Genomic DNA, 25,138 nt, shown 5'->3' on the forward strand with positions numbered 1-25,138 from the left:
TGCAGGTGCCCCGGGACCAGGCCATCCCGGGTCAGGGGACTGCCATGGGCTGGCCTGTACCTTCTCGTCATACACGATGCGAGGCCGGATCTCCGGGGCCTGGTAGCCGGGAGTGCCCTCCACACCGAGGGCACCCTCGTGGAACGATTGCCGGGAGATGCCGTAGTCGGACAGCTTGATGTTGATGTGCTCCTTGATGTCCAGAGACCAGACCAGGATGTTGTCGGACTTTAGGTCACAGAAGATGATGTTTTTCTTGTGCAGGTAGGCCAGGCCAGAGGCTATCTGGTAGGCTATTTTTTGGGTGAGCATGTGTCCCAGGGGCATAAAGGAGGAATCTTGGCAAAGAAAAAATATCAAACTATTATCATAACAACCTTTCTTTTCTTACCTCTGTCTTCCCCAATATTTTATATTCTATGGATGCATTCTCATTGTTCTCCAGGCTGGGTGCCAGAAGAGACACAGGACGACTTTCTTAAGATGATTTAGGTTAGAAATGCTTGTTGTGAGTGCTTCATTCATGGTATCTCATGCCTGCAGTGGTTGGTGTTTTCACTAAAAAAAGCCAGGATTCAAAATTCCTAGAGTTCACCTCAGGCCAAGATTGCTATAATGTCAAGGAGTGAGTTGCAGGTATGAGAACTCTATTAAAAAAAATCTCCTCCGTTGAGGGAGAAATAATTAATTTTAATTGCATTATTCTTCCTGAGTTAAAAGACAGCTATCACTTTCCCTCTGTCAACTCTTTGGCATTTAGTTACCCATTTCTTAGGGTAAGTTTTCTAAAGTTTTGTTAAGAAAACAATGTAGGATAAAACTGACTGCAGGGCCTCAGATGTTTAACCATGGTGGATGGACACGGTGCCCTGTGGGCAGAGAGAGACTTGAGCGGCTGCTGGCTTCCCAGGCTCTGCCGCTTGGGGCTGCCTCTTTTGATGGTCTCGCTGCCCTCCAAGGGGGGCTATTACTTCCTTTTAAGGATGAGTAAATGAAGCAACTTGCCAGATTATGGCAGAGAACCTGCACTCAGAACACAGTTCTGTCTGGCTCTAAACAGAGAGCTCCTCCAGCTATGACAACGCCACTGCCCGGCACTTAGGCCTGGAGAAGCTCTCCTGTTTCCACCGGGCGTGGCACACGAGACTCCGGCAGCTGTGCCCGGCCCCGGCTGGCTCCCTGGGCCCTGTGCTGCCCGCCACTGGCCCTCGGGCCTCCCCGGGGCTGGACCGGGCCGGGCCCCAGGCAGCCCTCCGTGGAAGATTCTAGGTGCAGCGCGTACCTCTGGCATTCTCAGACAGCACGGTGTTGAGGCTGCCCAGTGGGGCGAGCTCCAGCGCGAAGCAGAGTGGGTGGACGCTGATGCCGATGAGCGACACGATGCAGGGGTGCTGCAGGGCGTGCAGCATGCTGGCCTCCTGCCGGAACTCTGAGAAGTTCCTCATGGCGTCGGTGGCCCGCAGGTGCCTCAGCATGGTATCTGCAGGGAGAGCTCGGCCGTCAGCGCTGCCCAGGGTGGGGGCTCCGCTAGGCTCGGAGCCACCTCTCGGGGACTCCTGGGGCTGGCCGGGGCCAGGACTTGCATCTCCGGGGGCTGCAGTATCGTCACCCAGAATTGGGCGCCAAATGGGGGCACTCCTGAGGCATCCGGGCTTGTATCAAGCCCCCTCCTTGGGCGCTATTCTTATCAGGTGCTACACTCGGGGTTCCGGACCCTCTGATGAAGGGCCGCACACTCCCACCCTCATCACCCACTCTCTGCCCACCCCCCAGCCTGCTGTTCACTGCCTAAGGCTCTCAGCCGCATCTCATTCCAAACCTGCAGTCCTGAGTGTCACCTAGAGCCTGGCAAGTAACCAAGCCTCCTCCACTCATCTGCAAGGATGCTGGGGGAGTGGTCACTGCTACCCACCTTACCCCTGCCAGGGGCCAGGACCGTGGAAGGCAGAGCGGACTACCGCCCTCTTGTCGGCCAGAAGGAAAACCACAGGGTGGTCATGGCCTGTGACAGGTCATCTCAGGCCAAAGAAGGAGCGTCTGGGGCAATGGTGGGCTGTGCTGTAACGTCCTCCCAGTGCCCTCGCAATGCACCCCACATGGAAGGCGTTTGCCTGAGTCCCGCTGAGGGGTCACCCTGAGGTCACTGAGCAGTATCCACCCGGTCCTGCTTGTCCTCTTGGGTCCTGATCTGTCCCTCCCCTGTTCAGATTTTAAAATCAGGAATCACTGGACATGGAGGTTAAAACAGCTGAAAGAAAATCTTGGCAGTTAAAATGGATCAATTGTGCCAGATGCATGTGTGTGCCAGACAAATTTGTTTTTAAGTGTAAAAGTTGTTTTTCACATTGGGCCTTTAAACCATTAATCATGTATTTTTGACTATGGCTGAAGTCTCTGCCCCAGTTTAGCGAACAGCCAGCCTTTCTCTTGACTCCCGATGTTGCCTCTATCGTGTGCCAGCCTCTCGCGTACATGCAGGCTCTCTCTGTTCCCGACAGGCCCAGCCGTGCCCAGGAGTACCCTGCCCTAATGCCTGGAGCCTGGTAAGTCAGGATGTTTGCCGGGCAAGCCTCTCCTCTTTGTCTTCCATCATGGAGTTTTCCTGGCTGCTCTTGGGTGTTTGTCATCTCACATGCATTTTCTTTTTCTTTCAATTTTAATTTATTTATTTGGCCCTGCTGCATGGCATACAGGATCTTAGTTCCCTGGCTAGGGAGCGAACCCCTGCCCCCTACAGTGGAAACACAAAGTCTTAACCACTGGACCACCAGGGAAGTTCCGACATGAATTTTAGAGTCAGTCAGATTTCTCTCTCTTTCTCTCTCTGTCTCACACACACACACACTGCTGGAATTTAGATGAGAACTAAATTGAATGATAGCTATTAATTATTTCTCAGTACCTTGTAGCTTAATGGCCGCCACAGAAGCATTGTCTAATGGGTCACTGTTGCCAAATTTGATGTTGAGCTCACATCTAGCAGCTTTATCACACTCTTACTGGCTCTGACGCGTGTTACTAGTCTCTTAGGTTTCCATTCTCGTCCCATGCCTATAGTTTGTCTCTTCCTTTCTAATCTGTTTCTTCATATTGTTCCACAATTCTAATTTTTCTACCAAGAGTGTAAATTCCTTCTGTGATCATGACGATAACCATGCTGAGCCAGGGGCAATGAGAAATGCAACATCCAGCAGCTGGAAGGTAGAAGGCTTCCATGGGCTCACCTTCAGTGGGCACGAGGTGGTGGCAGGTGGCTCTGGAGCACCTCTGAGCTGCTACGATGAGTGGGCAAGGGCAGGAGGGGAGGGGCTGAGGGAGAAGCTACCCACGATGGCTCCCCAACCCACACATCTGGAGTGCCCACCATCCTTCCCTTAGTAATTGCGTGGGGGAGGGGCCCCAGGGTGAGGGGTCCACTTGAGGTCTTTGTGCCCAGCATGTGGGCACTGTGCTGGGCATGTAACAGATGGAAATTTTAAGGATGGCCCTCGCTCTTAGGGGCTCATGTCAGACAAGAAAGTCACCTCCGAAAGCAATTTCTAGTCCGTGCTTAGCCTGATCCTCAGTCCTGGCCCATGTCTCACCAGGCATAAAGCAGGACCACCCCTGGGGCCCACACCGGCATCACCCCCCTCCTCCGCTGCCTGTGTGGCCTCGGGCATCTAAGGTGGTACAGGTTTGGACCAAGGGAAGACATGCCTGAAAAGAAACAACCCAGGGCCCTGTGTACCTGCAGGGGCATTTGCAAAGTTCTTGAATTTCTTGATCTGGAATCGCTTCACAGCCACAGGCTGGCCTTGGTACCTGGCCCGGTAGATGACGGTGCCACTCCCGCCCTGGCCCAGGACGGCGCTCTCATCCTCACTGTGCTCCAGCTTGTTGTTCTCCAGGAAGAGCCTGCCAGGAACACCGTGTGTGTGCCGGGGGGTCAGAACAGACCTCCCTCCTGCCCCATGTTTCCCCAAAGATGCCCGCTAAAGCTAGAGGTGGGTCCTGGCCTGGGCGGGTGCAAGAATGTGCTTGGCTATCAGTTCCCACTGAGCAAAGTCAGGGTTCAAAGCCACCTGGTGGGGGCGTCAGACAGAGCTGGGATAAATCCCAGCTCTGGGTAGATCACTTAGCTTCAACAAGCCTTGGTCTCCTCTGGAAAGGGGATTCATAACAGGAATGGTCTGAGGTGGGAATGCTGACTGGTATAGGATAGAGCTTCCAAAGGTGTTGCACGCAGAAAAAGAATTCCTGTGGACATTTTCATCCAGAAGACTCTATGCTTTAAGAGTTAGTATCTATTGGAAATTGCATTTATTTATTGCTAGGTTAGTTGTCTCACTTCTTATTATTAAGCCGGTAATTATATAAATGGGCATGTAGAGCTTCTGGTCAGTGTGGCTAGTGTCCCGACAACTGATAGCTAGGATTTCACCCAAAAGCAGGGATTTTAGACCTTCCCACCTGTTTGTATGTTATAATCCTAGATCAAAGGAAGACTTCTGTTGGAAGTACTGTAGTTCACTCCTGGGAGGGAGGGAAGGCAGATGGGGGGAGGGAGGAAGGGAGGGTGGCGGGCGAGCACCCCAATGTCCTCCCATCTCAGGGTCCCCCCAGCCCTGCGGAGGTCCCCAGTTCTTACTCCTTAGCTTCCTCTGCCAGGTGCCTCCACTGGAGCTCTCCTGACCAAACAGACTGACCCCTTCTGCCCCCCATCACCACGCAGTCTTGCCCACACCTTCCAGGAACAGACTGTGCAACAGATGAGTCTCTGTACAGCCCAACCACATCACACTCCAGGCAGATATAACTGTACCCATGGTGGACCTTGGTGATGCAGCTGAAGAGGAACTGGGTTGTTCTCCAAATGCCCATCCCAAAACCACCTGTTCAGGAAGTGCAGTCCTTGGGAGCCTCCTGAGATGGGGAATCAGTGGGAATACTGGAGACCCCTCAGGGCCTTCCGTCAGGACTCCTGAATAGGGACACAGGACGGGGTTTCTGCGGAGCCAGACTCTCCCTGCCTGCACCTGCCCGAACTCCCAGCTGGGGAGTGTGATGCTGTGAGGTCCTGGTGGGACATCAGCCGAAGTTTGCAGAGAGTCTGTGCTGGACTGTGAACCCTGTGCAGATTCTTGGGTTTTTCAACTCCCAGCCAAGTACTTTGGTTTAAGAACCATGCTTCAGCTTGTAATTAGATCCAAACCAACAGGAACAACCAACCTGGCTTCCTAGATTCCATATAGTAGATTCCAGAGCCCAGATTCAGTGGGGGCATAAAACATAAAAAAGGTTCAGCAAATAAATGAAAATGCTAAAATTTGGGGCTGCTTAATTGGGCATCCCATCATGAAATTTGATTCATACGTATATAAAACTCTGTATGTGGTCTCCAAGAGGTGATGACCCTTATGTTATTTTTTTTCTTTTCTTTTTTTTTTAATGTTAAGTTTTTTTTTTTTTAGTGGGTGGTAATTTTATTTTTATTTATTTATTTTTTTTTGCATTGGTGAACTGAGGTTTTCATTTTTTTTTTTTTTTCACATTGCAGTGGTTTTTGTCATACATTGAAATGAATTAGCCATGGATTTACATGTGACCCTTATGTTAAAGATCTCAGAATAAAGGGAAGTTATTTCACAGAAAAGTAGTATTGAATTTTCATTTCCACCAATGAGGTAACCGGGGAATAGGAAAAAGAACCGTGGGGGAAATTTCTCCAATGTAGGAAGTGGTTTCTTAGTTTAATAGACTCATCCAGAAGCCTGTTTTGGAGTCACAATTCTGCAGTATCAGAGTACTCTACATCCATTTTCTTGGGTCAGGGAAACAATTTGGAAAAAATGGTGATACAAATATTCTTACACCCCCAAGTTTAATTTTCTTTAAAGAAATCAGATACAGGAATTCTTTGAATAAGAAGACAACTCCAAAACACTCCAAAAACACTGCTAACCACCAAGGAATTGTATCCAGGGAGACCAAATCATGGCTTCTGGTTTCCATGACTACTTGGATTCTGTGATGGCTTCCTATAGGATGGGACCACAAAGTGTTTTTTCTTTTCTCCAACATTATCTCCCCAGTTATTATCTTAGATTAGTATAGGTAGACTCATCTTTAGGGACAGATTCAGGGGATCTAAATGCTCAGCATCAGAGCAGCAGTAAGGAGTCATTATTTGCCAAGAAAGGAAAAGGAGGTGGCAGGTCTGGGAGCGCTTCCTTCTTGGACACCCATGGATGTTTGTCTTCTATTCCTTGATCTGGAGGCAAAGTAGGAGTCAGAGAGGAGGGCCAGCTCAATGGGAAAGAGGGCCAGCTAATATGAGGGCGAGAGGGGGTGGGCCCCCAAGGTGACTTTGCCTCCAAGTGGTCTGCCTGCTGGCTGGGCCTATGTGCCTCACAAACAGAGAGTGACAGCCTGGCTCCCTTTAGGCAGCCTAGGCCAGGAACCTAGACATCACCCAGGGCTGCACGGGAAGCAGTCAGCATTGAGGCCTACCTGGCCGGGAAGTCAGTCATGAACAGCTCGGGGACCAGCTCCTGGAGAGGCACTGGGAGGTCAGGGTGCCTGGGGCAGGAGATGAAGTCCCGCTCGATGGCTGTCAGCACGCAGTCTTCCATGTCGAAGTATTGCACGTCCTCTGATCTCTCACTGGGGTTGCTGTGCTGAGCCCAGGAGGCCTCGCAGACTGGGCAGGGCACATACTGCTCCATCAGTGGGGTCCCGTCACTTTCCGTGGCCGTCAGGGCTAAACAGGGACAGGGCGGGCGTCAGCTCACCTGAAGGCAGCTGCCGGCGGGCCCTGAGCAGCACCTGCACCCCCGGCTGGGTGGGCCTTTTGCAAGAGGAGGGGTCTGCCTACCCTGGCCTGAACCCCCAGGAGAGGCTGAAATGTGGCTGCCACACTCTGGTTCTTTCTGGAGGGCACTATTGTCAATCCTAAAAGACACTCACAAGGAGGGGCCAGCGATGCACTGGACAGTCACCAAGGGGTGCAGACCCTGAGTTAGCTGGGCGAGGAGGTGCTGAGTTTGGGGATCCCTGTGCAGGACGCTGCAGGTCAGGTCTGAGCTACGCCACACCCAAATGACCAAGCCACAATCCGCAAGGAGCTGTTCTTAAAATTGCCTTCTCTTAGGCCCCTTTCTACGCCTTTTCTCCTTGTAGGTCACCGTTCTCGTCAACATGCAAAGGACACCAGACCCTGGCGTCCAGAGCATGCCCAGCCCTGTCTCTTGTTTGCTGTGATGCTCTCCTGGGTAGCCAGCTCAGGCAGCCAGAGGGCTGGACCAGCAGGCCAGAGGGGGTGCTCAGACCCACTCTCCGCTCTCTCGGTCTCTAGCCTTGCAGCGCTCACAGGGAAGAAGTGGCCTGGTTTTGCTCAAACGGCCTCCTCCGTGCGGGATACCCCGCAGTGGGTTTGTCTCCAGTTCAGTAACAAAACAAACAGAGGACCTCAATGGCTCTACTTCAAAAAGTATTTTCTTTGGGTGGACTGTCAGTGAAGAAGCTGATCAAAGGGGCTGGAAAGGGCTCCGTGGGTGGCTGATCACTGCTGGGACTTGGGGGTTTGGGGTAGGCATGGAAGGAGAATGGGGGCTCTTGGCAGCTGTTTGTGGTGGCTTCCCTCCCACCCCTGTGCAAGGGCAGTTTCAGGCTCTCCTCTGGATTTCAGCAGCTTTGTCCTCACCATGTAAACAAGACCATGTGAGGCTCCTATCGACGGTCCTCCTAGACCACGTGCGGTACCTGGGGCATTCTTCCTACAGGCTGCGGTGCCAGCCTGTAGGCACCTCCCCTCCAGGTCCACATCTCCCCCATGGCACCTCCGCCTATGCCTACAGTTGGACCCCCAGGGCTCAGGACTCCATCAGAGGGCTGCTAGGATCCTCTGGTTTCCTTAGGCTGAATCCCAGTAGGATTTCTGTTCTCCAAATGAGCCCCAGCCCAGTTTATAAAGAAATACTACCACAAGCTAAGGCCTGGTTCAAGAATTCTTTCTTACCGGGAAACCACTGATCAATCAGGGAGTTGACATGGTCTGTGATAAAAGCCATTGCCGAGAAGTCCCTTATTTCTGATTGGCACATGATTTTTATTCCTCCACTTTTTTTCTTTTTCCAGTTCACATCTGAGGATTCCACACTGCAACCCAGAAACCAAAAGAGGTCCATTGCAATTGGCTGTGAAGGGCCCTGGGGTAAGCTTTCCGCCTCCAGCGTGAGGGCACAGTTCCCAGGAGACTGCTCCCAGGGGGGAGGTCCTGAGTCCCTGCAATTGTGTGCATGGCCCTGCCTCGTCCCCCGGCTGCCCCCAAATGGGGAGGTGGACATGAGGACCTTGCCACAAGGGGTGCTCAGGCTGAGCTCTGAGCCTTAGATGTGACCCTGGGGAAGGGCTTCCCATCTGAGCCACAGAGCTTTCGTCCACCGAGTGATGACTGTGTGCTTTAAGTGGGAGCCTTACCTGAAAGCCCCAGGCACCAAGCGTGGCCCAAATCCCAAATCAAGCCCTCACAATAGTCACTCTCCCCTCTCCCCTCTCTTCTCACAGAGCTGAAAAATATTTGGAAAAACTCACTTAAAGTATGAAATAATCTTGCATATACTAAACCAAATAAAAATCAGTTATTAACCTGTTGAGCTGCCTTTTTCTCTCCCTCTCTCTCTTCCCCACCACCAAAATAAAAAGACAAAATAGGAAAAATGTACTGTTAGGTATCACGGGATGTGGTCTGGGGACAGTGCCCTGGGGCGCCCTCTTAGGACGAGGGTGTGTGTGCTGGATGGCTGGGGACAGTGTCTGCCCCTGGGGTGCCCTCTCTTGCACGAGGCGGGGGTGCGCTGGACGGCTGGGGACAGTGTCTGCCCCTGGGGCGCCCGCTCTTGCATGAGGCAAGGGTGCGATGGACGGCTGGGGACAGTGTCTGCCCCTGGGGCGCCCGCTCTTGCACGAGGCGGGGGTGCGAGGGACAGCTGCGAGGCTCCTGAGGACTACCCTCAGTGACCGGGGTGCTGGGTACTCCAACCCTGAGCTCTGCCTTCTTGCCTGGCTCGGTCCCCACACCCTCCCTGTCCTTTGCTGTTCTGTCAGGAGAGAGGGGGAGGAGGGAGGAGACGGGGACCCTCTCAGACGTTTGCCAGGGGGCCTTCCTACTTCCAGCAAGCTTCCATGATGCACTGCCCTTGGGAACGGGGCTCTGCACACCAAGCGGACAGGCGTCCAGTGGCAGGTCTCCTGGGGGCCGTTTCCAGCGCGCCATGGAGGCCCAGTCAGGTGAGCCCCTCATGCACCTACCTGAGGTAGCCCCCATCAAAAGTGACCAGGAGCCCCTCCTGCCAATAGATGGTCTGGTTCCTTTTCACTCTGAATGTGCTGCAACGATTTCTCTGGTTTCCTGTAAAACTATAAATGGTGACTTTCCTGTGCCTGCTCTTAGTGTTCTTCCTGTTTTCAAACAGCTGAAAGACAGAGAAAAGACCCTGCTTCAGTATTCTGGGCTCCGTGCTGGTCCTGGGCAGAGCTGTGAGAAGGCCGGCCTGGCCCCATCTGGACAAAGGACACTGCCTGTCTTCCCGCCCCCCTGCCCTCCGCACCCTCATCTTGCTGCCAAACGAAATGCTGCATCATCTGAAGGAGTCTCCAGGATACTCTGGGAACACATTTTCCCTAAAACACTGAAAACAGGCTTTTCTTTTCCCTCCCTGATTTTACAAGCAAAAAGTTACCTTAGAAAATGTGGAAATTACAGAGAAACATGAGAGAAAATAAAATACCAATTTAACACACAGGTCATGAAAATTTTGGTGTATCTTATTCTAGGTTTTTTCCTATCTACCTGTAATGTTTATAAAACAGCTGAGGTCATATTTTGTAACTTTGCATTTCTAAATTTCTAATTGTGTGTACTTTGAAAAACTTTGCTTTTCCTGTCTCAATAGAAACTCATAAAATTCATTTTTCTAAATCTCAATATTTTATTAAGTAATTTGTTGAGTCATTCTCTTCTTTGGACTTTTAGATTGGTTCCAGTCTTTAGCTCTTCTGGATAAGCCAAACGAACATAAAAAAAGCAGCGCTTTCTCTGATTTCAAATGACTGCTATAGTTCAGATTTATAGCGGTAGGATTACTGGGTCAAAGGGCTTGAACATCTTCAGGCTCTGGATTCTCAGTGACGAATCGCTTCCAGGGTGACTAAGTTGTATGTCCACTCACCATGACGTGCGAACTTCCCTGATTGCGGGGCTGGCTGTCAGCTCTCTGCTAATTTGATAGGTGAAAAGTAGTATATTATCCATGCTTGAATCTGCATACCTTTAATTACTTCTGAGACTGAATTCCAGCAGAGCTTCTCTTCCTAATTCTGAGTGGGGGATGCTGCTGTGAAGGGCGCCCACCCGGCCAGCCACTGAGCCCCTTTGGGAGCTCAGGCCTCACACGATGCTGTGCTCGGGGTGACCTCCCACTTAGAACATGGCAGGAAGCAGAGTTCAAAAGAGGGAGAGTGACCGAGCGGGAACCCTGGGAGAGCCGGCCCTGCGCCCACTCCTTCCGTCTGTCAGTGCACCCAACTGGGTTGCTAACAAGCCTCCTTCCTGATGACACAAGCTGTGAGAGGTTTTGGTACTTTCAGGCTCTTGCATTTACTTTTGAACATTTCAGTAAAATGGGAAGATCAAAGAATATCTCTGTTTAATAGGCAGGAAGTTTAATTCCATAAGGGCCTTATAACTTGAACATGGCAAAAGCAAACTCATACTGAGTTTACTGTCCATTATTCAACAATCCTGGCTTATGTCAGGGGTTCTCACAGGGCGAAGTAGGCTGGAATTCTCTGGAAGGCTGAGAAACAGAGCCCTGAGTTCTATGCTGGTGTTTCTGATGCAGGAGGTTTGGAGCAGGCCTGAGGGCTTCCCGGATAGCTCAATTGGTAAAGAATCCGCCTGCAATGCAGGAAACCCTGGTTTAATTCCTGGATCGGGAAGATCTGCTGGAGAAGGGAAAGGCTACCCACTCCAGTACTCTTGGGCTTCCCTTGTGGCTCAGCTGGTAAAGAATCCGCCTGCAATGCGGGAGACCTGGATTTGATCCCTGGATTGGGAAGATCCCCTGGAGAAGGGAAAGGCTACCCACTCCAGTATTCTGGCCTGGAGAATTCCATGGACTGTATAGTCTAAGGGGTCACAAAGAGTCGGACACAACTGAGTGACTTTCAGTGCAGATTCACTTTGAGAATCTGGACTTCTAACAAGTTCCCAAGGGAGGCTGATTCAGCTGGCCCAGGAACCCCACTTTGAGAACCACAGATTCTGGCCAACTACCACTTCTGTATTATTGTCTTGAATGAAATGAATATGGACTGATAGCCAAGATCTCCTCCAACAACCCCAGGTGAACCCACAGAAAAGAACTCCTTCGGTTAGTTAGGGCTTTACTCCTCCCAGACCAAGTTAAAGCTCTACGCTAGTGGTTCTCAAGCCTGAGTAGACAGTAGAGTCAGCTGGAGAGCTTTAAAAAATGATCCCTGTGAGCCACATCCACAGATTCTGACTTGTTGGTCTGGGTCTATGAAGACCTCCCCAGGGGAGTTCAGCCACAGCCTGAATGGCAAAACCAAGGTTCTCCAGGCGTCACCCCCGAGCAGCAGCATGCTCAAGGTCAGTGCTGGGATAAGCAGACTCTGAGTCCCGGCCCACAGCCACACAGCCAGGGAATGTGGATGTTGGTAACACTGGAACCACTGCTCCTCATGGGATAGTCTGTCCAAGCCAGCTAGGTGCTGATTTGGCATTCATAAAATTACTCAAGTGGGTCTGTAGCCCACAGGAAGAGGAGGCAGCCGTGTTGTACCAGCCTCCAGACCCTAAGCCAGCAGTTCTGCTGCAGGAAAGGGTCTTCAGTCAGGCTTCCCCCTCCCACTGCCACCAGGGCATAGCCACAGGTGCTTGGCCTGCAAGCGAATAGTGCCCTGTGCAGAGAACGCAACTACCTGGAGGTCCATCTCTGCCAAGCTGATCAGCATCCGTGCTATAAACCTCTGCCAGAAGCCAACCGGAACGAAGCTCATCTTAAACACTCTCTGAATGGTGTTGGCTGTGGGGTGCCGCATGCCGTGGGTGTCCAGGCCGGGTTTGGATGGAAGGAGATGAGGCAGGAGATAGCTGAAACACCAAAGGGGGCTGGTGAACCGGGGCCTGAGCTCTGCTGTGGAGCTCTGACCCCTGAAGACCGCCTGGCCAGGGGCGGGCTCTGCTGAAACAGCTCAGGTTGCCCGATGCTCTCCCCCCAGGACCTTTGGAACCATTTTTAGAAAGAGGCGGTAGTTTATATGGTGAGCATAAATACTCCAAGAGAAAATGAAGATAGGCATAGCGAAGTCCCTAAGATAGGGACTAGAACACGGCTACAGAAGACATGAAAACAACTGTGGTCATAATCACAGACACAACAAATCACAGTTGATTATCTATAAAACGGGCTGCGATTGGGGAGTCACTTAAAATTAACTTCGGATGGTGAAGGAAAAACAAATACAGCTGCACAGTTCCAAGGACAAGATATTGGGGTCAGAGAAACATCTTTGGCCTTAGAAGCTATTTATTGTTCTTGGCCAGTTGAGACAACACAATTACCTAGAAATTTCAAATGAGGCTCTTTGTGCAAAAGAACGATGTTTTATAAGAGCACTCTTACTCATAAAAGCACTGAATCACAGTGTCAGTGAGCTGTTCATGACTGTGATCATTTGCAAAAAGCTGAAACGAGGGAGGTCCCTCCAATAATTCCCTGAAAACCAGCATCTTCTGTGTGTCCTGGAGGAGCTAAGGTGGCCTTGGGCAGAGCCTTGGGTGTGTCCTTAAAGGCTTGCCTTCAGTTCTCCTAATCCTCTAAAATTCCATCAGTTTAGGTCCTATAAAATGTCTTTAAGGCTTCTGAAAGGAACCCCTGAAGACACTGAAAATTCAAAGACAGCCTGGGGGTGGAGTACCCAGGGTGTCTTCAGCACACGGCTCAATCCCATTGCCATTCTGCTTCCTTGACGGCAAAAGAGTGAGGATGCCAGCCTTGTAGGGTTAGAGAAGGATGGGCAGTGGCTGTGCAGGTGAGGTCCAAGGGGACAGATGGTGAGGTCCAAAGGGGACATATGGTGAGGTCCAAGGGGACAGATGGTGAGGTTTTGGTCTTTTTCAGCCATTACAGGTCTTGGCCCAAAGGACCTTGTCAATGACCCCAGCTGGAGTGCCCCTCTCCACAGCCTGGCATTCTCTGGCAGATGCCTTTCAGTTCTGAGAAGTCCTTGTTTATCTCTCTGACCTCAAACAGGAGGACCTGGTCAGTGCCCAGTGAGACCTAGCCTGCTTCTTCTGCCTACATCATGCTCTGCTTGGGACCTGGGACTTCCTGACTCTATGTGGCCGGTGTGCCCTGAGGGAGGGGGCATGCTCTGTACCCAGGTGCCCCAGCATGCGGCACACACAGCAGGTGTTCAATATATTTGAAGGTACAGACAACTTGAAAGCCAGCACGGCAAGTGGAGAGGTTTAAACTGATGGACAAAGGAAGCCCTTCTCAAAGGGAGTGGAGCCCTGGGCGAAACCACTGGCATCGGCTTGAGAGCAGCCACTAACAGGGCAGGGCTGCCCGGGGAGTGAGTTCGGGGAACTAAGGGGGAAGTTCTTCGTGTGCCTGCTGACTAAAGCCAAGAAGACCTGGGCACTGCAGGGGGTTTGCACTAGTAGAGCCGGCCTGTGACACGTCCCAAGGCTGTCTCAGCAGTTGGGTCGGAGCCTTCCGGAGTGCTGAGAGCCAGTGCGTCCCCCCTTGGAAGAAGCACAGACACTCAAAAGTGTAGGGAGGTTTAGAAACGCCCTGAAGGTTTTCCCAGGGACTGCAGATTGAAAGCCACACTTTAAAAGGAGCAGCAAATGCCTTTGTTTTTGTTGACCATATAAAAGCTTATGGTGCAAAGAACTGAAACTCCTTGCCTCTGGGGTACAAGGGACCCATTATACCTACACTTGGAGGTAGGTATAATGCTCAGACACTCCTGACTTTAGATGGAACTAGATACCATTGTCTACGAGTACTTTAACGCAAAGATAGTAACAATAACAGCATTGACGACCCTGAAGCTCAAAGGTGCAGGAGATATGTTTCATAGTTCACAGGTACTCTCTGATTTAATCCTCACATTGACTATAATACTAGTAGGTGATAGTATTATTTCTATCTTACATACGAGCAAAAAAAAGAGGCAGTTGCTTTTACAGAGTATTTCCTCATTCCTCTAACCTGTTGATAAAATAATCAGAAAACTGTCAAATTCTGGCAGTGCTGTAAACACACAGCCTGCTTTACCAGAGGTCAAAGTCAAGGACACCTGGGCCAGGACATGAGGTGTCATGTGGATTCTGAATTCCTCTTTGGGGTTTCTCTTTTTAGGACTCACTGTTGGTCCCCATGGGCCTGAAGCAGGAAGGACTGAGGCCCCTCCCATAGTCATTAGACCAAGTGGAAATCTGGGTGGGAGCTCAGGCAGAGACGGACCACAGCTGGCTCCCAAGAGACCCAGTCTGTGCTGATGAAATTGTTCGGCTGGCCACACAGGGGCCAGGCCAGCCTTCCGAGAGTCCAGAGGGTGTTCCCCCGGAGCTCTGGGGTTAAGGGGCCGGGTAGTGCTGTGTTCTATGACAGGCATCAGAAGGGTTTGGGGATTTGGCATCCTGGCTACTGCCTCACCGCCAACATCAGCATCAGACCCATGAAGTGGCTGAAACTGAAGTTACAGCAAGAAGGCCCTGAGAACCAAGCCAGAGCGCCGTTAGATTGAACCCACATACCCCTCGAGTTCCTGCCCTCCCTACATTTTGAAACTAGGCTGTAGAGTTAGCATGCACACTTTTGTACTCCATTTTTATTCATCACAGAACCGATAACCACCCAAAGCATGAACTCCCCAAAGTCACTTTTAAGGCCCATTGCCATGCTTACACATTTCCCTATGATTTTCCAATAAATGGGTTTCTTTGAACCCCCCTGAACAGAGACACCCAAGGCACAGGGCGGGGCAGCCAGCGGGGGAGCGGCTGAGCCCGACCACCCTGCCCCAGCCCAGGCAGGCAGCCACTGTGAGGGCCCATCCTTGGACACCTTGTCAGACCACCAGGGGCCCTCGCCCTAATTCCCGCCTGCGGGGAGCAGCCGGCTCGGCCCAGCCCGCAGCCTCACCTGTCGTTGGCGACGGGCAGGGCGATCTCAAATTTGGCCAGGAACTGGAAATACTGCTCTTCCGTCTGCTTCGTGAAGCCAGTGCCAAGCAGCAGCAAGCGCAGGTCCTCGGCCCTAATCACCCCGTTCTTGGCCACCGACCGCGAGCCCTTGATGTTGAAGATTCTCTGCAGACACTCGGACAGCCAGATGGGGTCGAGGAAGTAGAGGTTCCTCAGGCCGTGGCTGGTGTCCGGGAAGTGCAGCAGGGAGCCCGTTTCGATGAGGAAGCTGATGGCTGCCCGGGGAGGGGAGGAGGGGGCAGCGTCAAACAAAGGGCCGAAGGAGCTCTGGGTGACCTCCTCCCAGGGCGCCCAGCCACAGATTCTTCTTAGGAAGCAACAGTGCTCCCAACACACGGGACCCTTCGCAGCAGTCAGCTGCCTCCTCACAAGTTCTCAAGAGGCCAATGTACTGACCGCCATAATTCATACATTCCACCCGTGCAAATCTGCTTACGCGTTAAAATGGATTTGCGACCCCAAATCGATAGCTGAAGTCTTTGCCGTCATTTGCAGATGTGCACAGGGCAGTGAAAAGTCAAGGTGCCCCTCCCCAGGACACCGCCCATGGCTGTGCCTGCTGGCACCCAGCTGAGCCCTCGTGGCCCTCCCGCCCAGCCCACCCACCAGACTGCAGGTCCTCATAGTCCCGGATATCGCTGCCGGGCATCTGGTCCACCAGCTGCTCCAGCTGCCGGTCTGTCAGGTACTGCACGTCGTCGCTCAGGCTGCGGCGCTGCTGCTCCGCCAGCACGGCCTCCTGGAGGCTCAAGTAGCTCCTGGGGATCTGGGGTGGGAGGGAAAGGGTGGACCCTCGGGGCTCGGGGCACCTGCCTGCCTCCTGAGGACCAGGCAGGTGGGCTGTCTCTGCCACAGTCTCCCCACTTTCTCCTAGAAACCGCTCACACAGGGGCCCCAGGGCCCGGCACACAGCACGCACAGCAGTGCGCTTCAGGGCAGGGGGAAGAGGGAGGTGCAGACGCCCTGACAGGCAGAGAGCAGGCCCTTCTGGCTTCCAGGGGGTGAGGGGAACCCACCAGCCTCCTGCTTCCTGGGGATGAGGGGAATCCACCAGCCTCCTGCTTCCAGGGGATGAGGGGACCCCACCAGCCTCCCCACTTCCAAGGGATAAGGAATACCCACCAGCCTCCCTGCAAGTCGCTGGCAGCCTATGGTGCTGCCCACATCCTTCATGTTGCATGTGACCTGGAAAATGAGCTGCCGCAGCCCTTCCTGACCTTCCAGGCTCTTACAGGAGAGTTCGCTGTGGTACAAAAACGAAGCATGTGCGCTCACCACACCCCCCTCTCTGACCAGCACTGCAGGGTCTCTGTATTCCCAAAGGTTCCATCCCAAATACTGGCAAGTTGAGAAAGCTCATGACGGACAGACACAGAAGCTCACTGAGGCCTGATGTGGTGCAGGGCGCGGTGCTGGGGCTCCACGGTCAGTCTTTCCAGTGTGCCCATGTCAGCCCCCCATGGCACCCTCGCCCGTCCCAGCCCTCGAGACCACTTGGACCCAACGGGAGGCCCAGGGCCGTGCCTGGGGGCTGTTCTTGCTCAGTGATCAACAATGTTCTGGGTGGTGTGTGCGCTTCTGTCTCCTGGTGCCACGGGGCTGTGCGTAGCACTGAGCCTGGCAGCAGGGAGACCCGTATGGGAAGTTCGGACAGCGTCTCCAGGCCCCACCCTGCAGGTCCTCGGCAGCGCCTCACCTTCCCCAGGCCGAAGCTGCCACACTTCACCCTGGACGGGGCCCCAGAGGAGCACAGCGCCCCCTGAGCAGCCCCGTGTGGGCAGAGCAGCTGTCTCTGGAGAGACAGACAGTGAGGCAGCCGCGGCCCCGAGAGGCTGGGCGCACAGGACGCTGTGGGACACTCACTGTAGGTGTTTACACGTGATGTCTGGGAAGCCAGTGGCCCTGGACCCAGAGGGTGAGCGGCAGAGGGCCAGCACATAGGCACGCAGAGTGGCAATCCTCTCCACGCGGAATTTGGTTTCAATTAAGTCCAGGTGTGTTCCCACCACCAGCACCACGGCGTTTGGGGCCTTGGCCTGCAAAAAAGAGTCTGGGCTGAGGACGGGAACAGTCCCCTGGGCGGCGGCGTGACAACCCTGGACACCCAAGTCCCTCGGCCGGCGCCCCGCCACAGCCTGTACTCCTCTCTGTAAACCTCGAGGGCCTGCGCACGCCGGGAACGTGTGAGGGTCCTCGACTCCTCCCTGGGGTCTCTACCTCTGATTCCTCAGGCCGCACCCCACCTCCTGGCCCACATCACCTTTCCACTGCAGGAGGAGAGCCCTGATCCCCTCCTAGGTCCAAGATGCGGGGCTCCGCCACCGAAGGAAGCAGCAAAGGACAAGGGCACCATCAACCATGTAGCGGAGGAGGGACAGAAGGCTGCGTTTCACGGCAATCTGTGATCCTGGGGCCTCCGTGACAGCACAGCCAAGCACACCCTGGGTCTCCCTACCCGTCTTCTGTGCCCCCACCCCAGCCCTGGGAAGTGCTGGGGCACCTGCGATGCCCTGAGGACTGAAGGCTGGAGGGTGGGGGCCCCCTCACCTCGATGTTGAGCAGCCAGAACTGAAGGCTGGCCACGGCCTCCTCCCCCAGAGCCAGGTTCCAGACCACCACATACAGGGCCTTGTCTGTGAAGAAGCACTGGTTGACCGTGGCCATGCTGGCGGGGCCGCCGATGTCCCAGACGGTGAACTCCACAGACTCAACCTACTTGAGCAACAGGGCAGCGACATGACAGGGAGACACTTTAGCAACCAGGGCATTAGCCAATCCCACTGAGAGAACTGATCCCTCAGCACGTCGCACATGGGGGTCTGGAAAGGGCGCAGCTGCGGAAAAGCACTGCCCGCTCTGCTGTGCGTCTCAGGGACCAGCCGTCTGAGGGACAGAAGGGGGTCCAGCAGCCCCGAGGTGGGCTCTGGGGGGTTCTATCTCCTGCTGTGGAAGCGGTGGGGGCTGGACGGCTGGCTCCCTCGGGCGGGGGCGTCTGTGGAGCGCTGGAGGGCGCTGTCTGCGTCTGTCTCAGGTGCGGGAGGTGAGGGGACGCCTGTCAGAGGGGCCTAAGGCTGACAGCAGCGCTCACAGCAAGACTGATGCTCCCTCTGAGTACTGGCAAGTCCACGCAGATGGGCTGCCGGACTGCGCCAGCCAGAAGGTGGCACCCCCCGAGGGTGGCGGCAGAGGGTCCTGATGGAGCACGCTAACAGAGGTCAGCTGCGGGGCTCTGGGGGAAGCCTGTGTGAACGGCGGTTTCTCTATCGTGCTATGAGGTCAGAGTCTGGCCCGAGCTGCGTTTCCTGGTGGCAAAGAATCATTCCCACCATGCTGCAGCTTGGCCTCCAGAACAGCATGCTGACCGGCTTTTTTGGTATAAAGATGAAAATGGACAGCTGTTCTAAGCTGGCTGAAGGCCTGGCCACACAGAGAGTTACAGAATTGAGCGTTTACAAGATCAGGTGGTTGTCCTTCACTGAAAAGAGTAGGCGGAAACATGAATGATGGCAGAAAGGAAGTGGGGTTGGGGGGGTCACTCCTCAAACCTCAGATCTTTGCTCAAAAACAGCTGGAAAAAAGTGACACGGAATAACAGCTTAAACAAGCAGGAGAGAATCCAGAGATTCTGGTTACTTTCAAAAACCTTTGGACATGTGTTACCTAGGTTCACTTCTGGGGTTTTCTGGGGAAGGGGCAGTGCTGGTGTTAATTATTTGACTGTTCTGGCCCTAGTGGGCAGATCTCCACTCTCTAGAGAACTAGTTTCCGAGTCCATATTAAAATATACATTCATCCACCTCACTACAACCGACTCAAATTCACTCCTTTTTATGGCTGAGTAATATTCCATTGTGTATATGTGTCACAAGTTCTTTATCCATTCATCTTTTGATGGACATCTAGGTTGCTTCCATGTCCTGGCTATTGTAAATAGTGCTGCAGTGAACTTTGGGGTATATGTATCTTTTTGAATTGTGGTTGTCTCAGGGTATATGCCCAGTAGTGGGATTGCTGGGTCATATGGGCTTCCCTCATGGCTCAGCTGGTAAAGAATCTGCCTGCAATGTGGGAGACCTGGGTTCGATCCCTGGATTGGGAAGATCCCCTGGAGAAGGGAAAGGCTACCCACTCCAGTATTCTGGCCTGGAGAATTCCATGGACTGTATAGTCCATGGGGTCGTAAAGAGTCGGACACAACTTAGCGACCTTCACTTTCACTTTCCATGGTAGTTTTATTGCTCGATTTTTGAGGACTCTCCATAACAGAAGGAGCCTAACCTGGTATTCTGTGTGACCTAGAGGGGTGGTGGAGGGAGGATGAAGAGGGAGGGATATATATATATATATTATACACACACACACAGTTATAACTGATTCACGTTGTATGGCAGAAACCAACAAAACACTGTAAAGCAATTATCTTCCAGCTGAAGAGATATTTTAAGTTATAAAAAAAATAGACATTCAGCTTAGATGTCTAATGACTCACATTGGATTCCCGTGACTTGCAAAGTGATTTTATGTGAAAGACTCTGCAACAAAATTAGTCTCCAGCTGGCCCTGTGCTGGGGGCTGTGGGGAACACTACGCAGCCTCTGGCCTAAAGGCTGCTGAGTTTTCCACAGATGACCTCCTTGCGCCTGTGTCCCTGTGTGGCCACGTGTATGCCACACACACAGCAGTGGGTAAGGGAGGCATCACTAGCACCTGCTCATCCCTTGGGCTGGGAGAAAACAGGCTCCCTTTTCTGATTCAAGTGTAAGACTGTTCTCGCTTTCATCTGTCTCATACTAAATGGAGAACAGGATGATTAACAGGTTCACTGAAGGACTCGTTTAAAATAGGGCTTAGAAAGTGGACTTTTCAGAACTTGGGGTGAAAGCGGGTGTCAAGGAGGCCAGGGCCTTCATTCTGGGGCTGCCTTCTCGGCCTTTCGGCTAGGGGTAGCTACTGGTGTATCTCACTCCTACAGTGGTAGTTCATTCTCCACCATGGGGAAGGGCCCTGTCCCAGGCCATCTGAATCACAGTCCTTGGGGTTAGAGCTGATGAGGCCTGGGCATTGTGGTCTTTAAAAGCTCATCAAAGAAGTCTAACCATCAGCCAGGGTTCGGAACCACTGCCCTGGAACCTCAGCTCAGCTATAAGAGAAAAAAATACAAGGACATTTAAGAAATGATTCACTGTCCTTGGCAGGAGCTGATTAGAAACAGTACATGATGACTCTTGCAAATATCCTGGGACTAAGTCCGGGGCTCTCTGGAGAGGAGGAAGCAGGGGCCCGGGGCACGCCCGCCCTCCCACAGGGACTCTGCACGCCGATCATCCTTGACCTTGGCTCTCGAGCCAGCCGGCCTCTGCAGCTCCCACTTGGTGGTCCTGATGGTGGCCTCGCTGTGTACCACCTGGGGGGCCCTCCCCGTCTGTAAGATCTCCAGGAGGGTGGACTTGCCCTGACGCGGCGGACCCACGATGATCATCTTCATCTGCTTGCATTTCTCTGCTTTCCGCAGCTGAGCACGCAGGTAAGACAGCATCGCTTTGGGGCCTGTGCAAAACCACAGCGGGGCAAAGGAGATGCTGCTGCTGACACAGAGGTGGGAAGACACTCACAGCTCTTGAGAATCAAAGTCTTGTCTGAAGGAACACTGTGTATTCTAATGGGATAAGGGTAGGTAGGGACTGAGAAGACTTTTGGGTCTATGGAGAGAAGGTGCGATACATTCACCCCAAAAGTGAAATCTAAAAGTCAGGGATCTAAAGACAGCATCCTAGGTGCTACAAGTCACACAGTCTGGTCACATGGCCCACAGCCGCCATCGAGTTCTGGAGAACTTGACACCATCTTTCCAAACAAGGGAGCTGGAGGGAGGCTCCATGGGTCCCCAGGAGTGTCTGCTCCAGGTCCTGAACCACTAGACTTGAGTGTCTTTCCCTGGGGCGCAGAGGGCGGGGTTGTGATGCTGAGGAAGCCCTACCTTCTTTTCTGATCTCTGCAGGCACGTTGCCAATATTCAGGTCTTCAATGTCCAACTGCCAGAGGTTGCCCAGCTGCCCCAGCTCAGGAGGGAGCTCTCGGAGGCTAGGATTGCTGAGGGCATACATGCACCATGGGAGAACACACACGCACCACGGGAGAAAACACACACCACGGAGAACACACACACACCACGGGAGAACACACACGCATCACGGAGGAACACACACACCACGGGAGAACACACACGCACCACGGGAAAACACACACACAAATACCACGGGAGAAAACACACACCACGGGAGAACACACACGCACCACGGGAAAACACACACACAAATACCACGGGAGAAAACACACACCACGGAGAACACACACACACCACGGGAGAATACACACGCATCACGGAGGAACACACACACCACGGGAGAACACACACGCACCACGGGAAAACACACACACAAATACCACGGGAGAAAACACACACCACGGGAGAACACACACGCACCACGGTAAAACACACACACAAATACCACGGGAGAAAACACACACCACAGAGAACACACACACACACCACAGAGAACACACACACCACAGAGAACACACACGCCATGGAGAACAAACACACACCACGGGAAAACACACACGCACCACGGGAAAACACACACACAAATACCACGGGAGAAAACACACACCACAGAGAACACACACACACCACAGAGAACACACACACACCACAGAGAACACACATGCACCACAGAGAACACACACACCATGGAGAACAAACACGCACCACGGGAGAACACACACACACCAAAGGAGAACACACATACATCACAGGAGAACACACGTGCACCACAGGAGAACACACATACATCACGGGAGAACACACACACCACAGAGAACATACACACCACGGGAGAACACACACACCATGGAGAACACACATGCACCACAGGAGAACACACATACATCACGGGAGAACACACGTGCACCACAGGAGAACACACATACATCACGGGAGAACACACACACCACGGAGAACATACACGCACCACGGGAGAACACACACACCATGGAGAACACACACGCACCACAGGAGAACACACATACATCACGGGAGAACACACATGCACCATGGAGAACACACATGCACCATGGGAGAACACACACACACCACGGGAGAACACACATACATCACGGGAGAACACATGTGCACCACAGGAGAACACACATACATCACGGGAGAACACACACACCACGGAGAACATACACGCACCACGGGAGAACACACACACCATGGAGAACACACACGCACCACAGGAGAACACACATACATCACGGGAGAACACACATGCACCATGGAGAACACACATGCACCATGGGAGAACACACACACACCACGGGAGAACACACATACATCACGGGAGAACACACACACCACGGAGAACACACACGCACCACGGGAGAACACACACACCACGGGAGAACACACACGCACCATGGGAGAACACACACACCACGGAGAACACACACGCACCAAGGGAGAACACACACGCACATGGGAGAACACACGCACCACGGGAGAACACACACGCACCACGGGAGAACACACACACCATGGAGAACACACACGCACCACGGGAGAACACACATGCACCACGGAGAACACACATGCACCATGGAGAACACACATACACACCATGGGAGAACACACACACACCACGGGAGAACACACACACCACGGAGAACACACACGCACCAAGGGAGAACACACACACACACACCATGGGAGAACACATATGCATCATGGTAGAACACACACACACCACAGGAGAACACACATGCACCGTGGGAGAACACATACACACAGCAGCCTGTCAGCCTCCTGGGCCTGTGGAGGCCACTGACAGTCTGTACCCCAAACCAAATATCTTAGGCCCTGATTTCAAGTGTTTCATTTAAATACTAAATCCAAAGCCTTTCCAAGTGGCGCTAGTGGTAAAGAACCTGCCTGCCAATGCAGGAGACACAAGAAATGCAGGTTCGATCCCTGGGTTGGGAAGATCCCCTGGAGCAGGAAAAGGCAAGCCACTCTTGCCTAGAAAACTCCATGGACAGAGGAACCTGGTGAGCTACAGTCCATGGAGCCACAAAGAATCAGACATGACTGTGCAACTGAACACGCATGGTTTTCCAAAGCCTTTCTCCCTGGGAAGCCAGTGGTACAGTGGCAGCTCTGTCTTCTGCAAATCTCCATGGCTTAAAACAGGGTCCCCTCCCCCAACTTCTCCATCTCTTCGATTAATTACACTATCATAAAGATGATCACTACCTCTTCTAGACAAGGCAATGTAGCCTGAATTATTTTGCACACTGTCTGAATCCTTCAGCACTATTTGGCAGTAGGTACTCAGTGAATGAAAGGATGGATGATTGAGCTGCTCTTCCTATTATAAATGAGTGAAATAGCAAGGAAGACATCCTTGTATAGCTACCCCTACCTCCCCCTCCCCTACCTCTTTGACTAAGTCTGGCTCTGAAAATCCAACTGCTGCTTCTTGGTATGTAGATAACGTCTCCCTGGCTCCCGTGCCCTTGGATGTTTCACACAAGGACATTCTGCTTCCTGGGCTGAAGGGCCGGTGCAGCAGCGCTGGCTGTGTACTTACTTTCCCAAGTAGAGTTCTGATAGGCTCTTCAGTAGGCAAACTGAAGGTGGGACTGCATCCAGGTGGTTGTCGTTCAGACAAAGGACTTCCAAAGACTCACTCAGGAAAGCAGGAAATTCCAGTACACACACTGCAAAGAAATGGCAAAGCAAACCATACATTGGAAGATAATTCTAGGCCATCACAACGTGGAGGCCAGGTGGGTGCATACACTGGTACAACCTCTAGAGGGAATTTGACAAATCTATCGGAATGAGACGCTCATCTCACTGACCCAGGGATTCCAATTCTAGGAAATGGTCCTAAGGACATCCTAGCATGTGTGGCAAAGATGTGAGAACAAGGACACTCAGTGGCACAGTTTTCAGTAACAAAGGTAGAAGACAGCTTGTATGTCCACCCACAGGGAGTTGGTTAAATGAATAATGGGATTCTATACAATTATTACAAAGCACGGGGTGGGTCTACATGTATGGGTATGAAGAGACACATAAGAGATACTGGTAAATCAAAAAAGCAAGGTGTGGAAGCAGGTATCTAGAAGCCTAAATTTGTGTACCATAAAACATGTGCAAATGTGAAAAAACAGCCCCCCATGCACTTAGATATGTTATATTCATGTGTGCATAATTATGCAAGCTATATGTTGTTATGTGCATGTGTACGCAACACACATGCCTACATGCTTACTTTTGTTACATGAAGTTATGTGCACACACATATGTTACATGCATGCACATATATACCACACATGCACATTAATATGTATACATGTTACATGTTGTTATTAGCATGTGTATATACACTACAAATACCACATGTTACAGATGTTATATGTTATAGTGGATGTCAGACACAAACGCAATTGCTACCACAGACACGTGAAGTTCCATAGTTCTCTCTGGAGAAGGAGATCACTGGTGTAACTGGGCAGGACCCTATGGGGCTTTCCCAGAATAGCCCTCCCCAACCCCATGTCCTCTGCTCGCCTCTTGTCTGTAGAAAAACTAGGCCCTTCTAGGCTTCCCCAGCTCCAAAGAGTACTTTTCATCAGAGAAGTTGAGAAAGTGCAGAAAGAAAACAGTCAAGCAAGTCAAAATAATAATAATTCATCCATTAAACAAAGTCAAGGACCTTTATTTCCTCCTCAAGGGCTATAGAGAATATTCTGAGCCATGTCCTTTGGGCTGTTTTGCAGAGTCTG

At 52.3% G+C, this 25,138-nt stretch overlaps 1 protein-coding gene across 5 annotated transcripts in view; it reads right to left on the reverse strand.

Moving 5' to 3' along the window:
• Window positions 1-25,138, reverse strand: part of LRRK1 (leucine rich repeat kinase 1) — a 140,518-nt gene that overhangs the window by 15,894 nt on the left and 99,486 nt on the right. For all 5 annotated transcript variants that reach the window (XM_070478130.1, XM_070478131.1, XM_070478133.1 and 2 more), the window contains 15 exons: window positions 23,935-24,064; window positions 21,264-21,376; window positions 20,619-20,833; window positions 17,834-17,998; window positions 17,150-17,322; window positions 16,409-16,529; window positions 15,893-16,052; window positions 15,225-15,501; window positions 11,986-12,157; window positions 9,292-9,455; window positions 8,000-8,139; window positions 6,493-6,742; window positions 3,731-3,897; window positions 1,283-1,480; window positions 61-338 (listed from right to left, as the gene is read on the reverse strand). In XM_070478130.1, the coding sequence (XP_070334231.1) occupies window positions 61-338; window positions 1,283-1,480; window positions 3,731-3,897; window positions 6,493-6,742; window positions 8,000-8,139; window positions 9,292-9,455; window positions 11,986-12,157; window positions 15,225-15,501; window positions 15,893-16,052; window positions 16,409-16,529; window positions 17,150-17,322; window positions 17,834-17,998; window positions 20,619-20,833; window positions 21,264-21,376; window positions 23,935-24,064 (2,723 nt within the window). The remainder of the gene's footprint in view (window positions 1-60; window positions 339-1,282; window positions 1,481-3,730; window positions 3,898-6,492; window positions 6,743-7,999; window positions 8,140-9,291; window positions 9,456-11,985; window positions 12,158-15,224; window positions 15,502-15,892; window positions 16,053-16,408; window positions 16,530-17,149; window positions 17,323-17,833; window positions 17,999-20,618; window positions 20,834-21,263; window positions 21,377-23,934; window positions 24,065-25,138) is intronic.

This window comes from Odocoileus virginianus, chromosome 16 (assembly GCF_023699985.2).
Source record: "Odocoileus virginianus isolate 20LAN1187 ecotype Illinois chromosome 16, Ovbor_1.2, whole genome shotgun sequence".
In the NCBI taxonomy this organism is placed as follows: domain Eukaryota; kingdom Metazoa; phylum Chordata; class Mammalia; order Artiodactyla; family Cervidae; genus Odocoileus; species Odocoileus virginianus.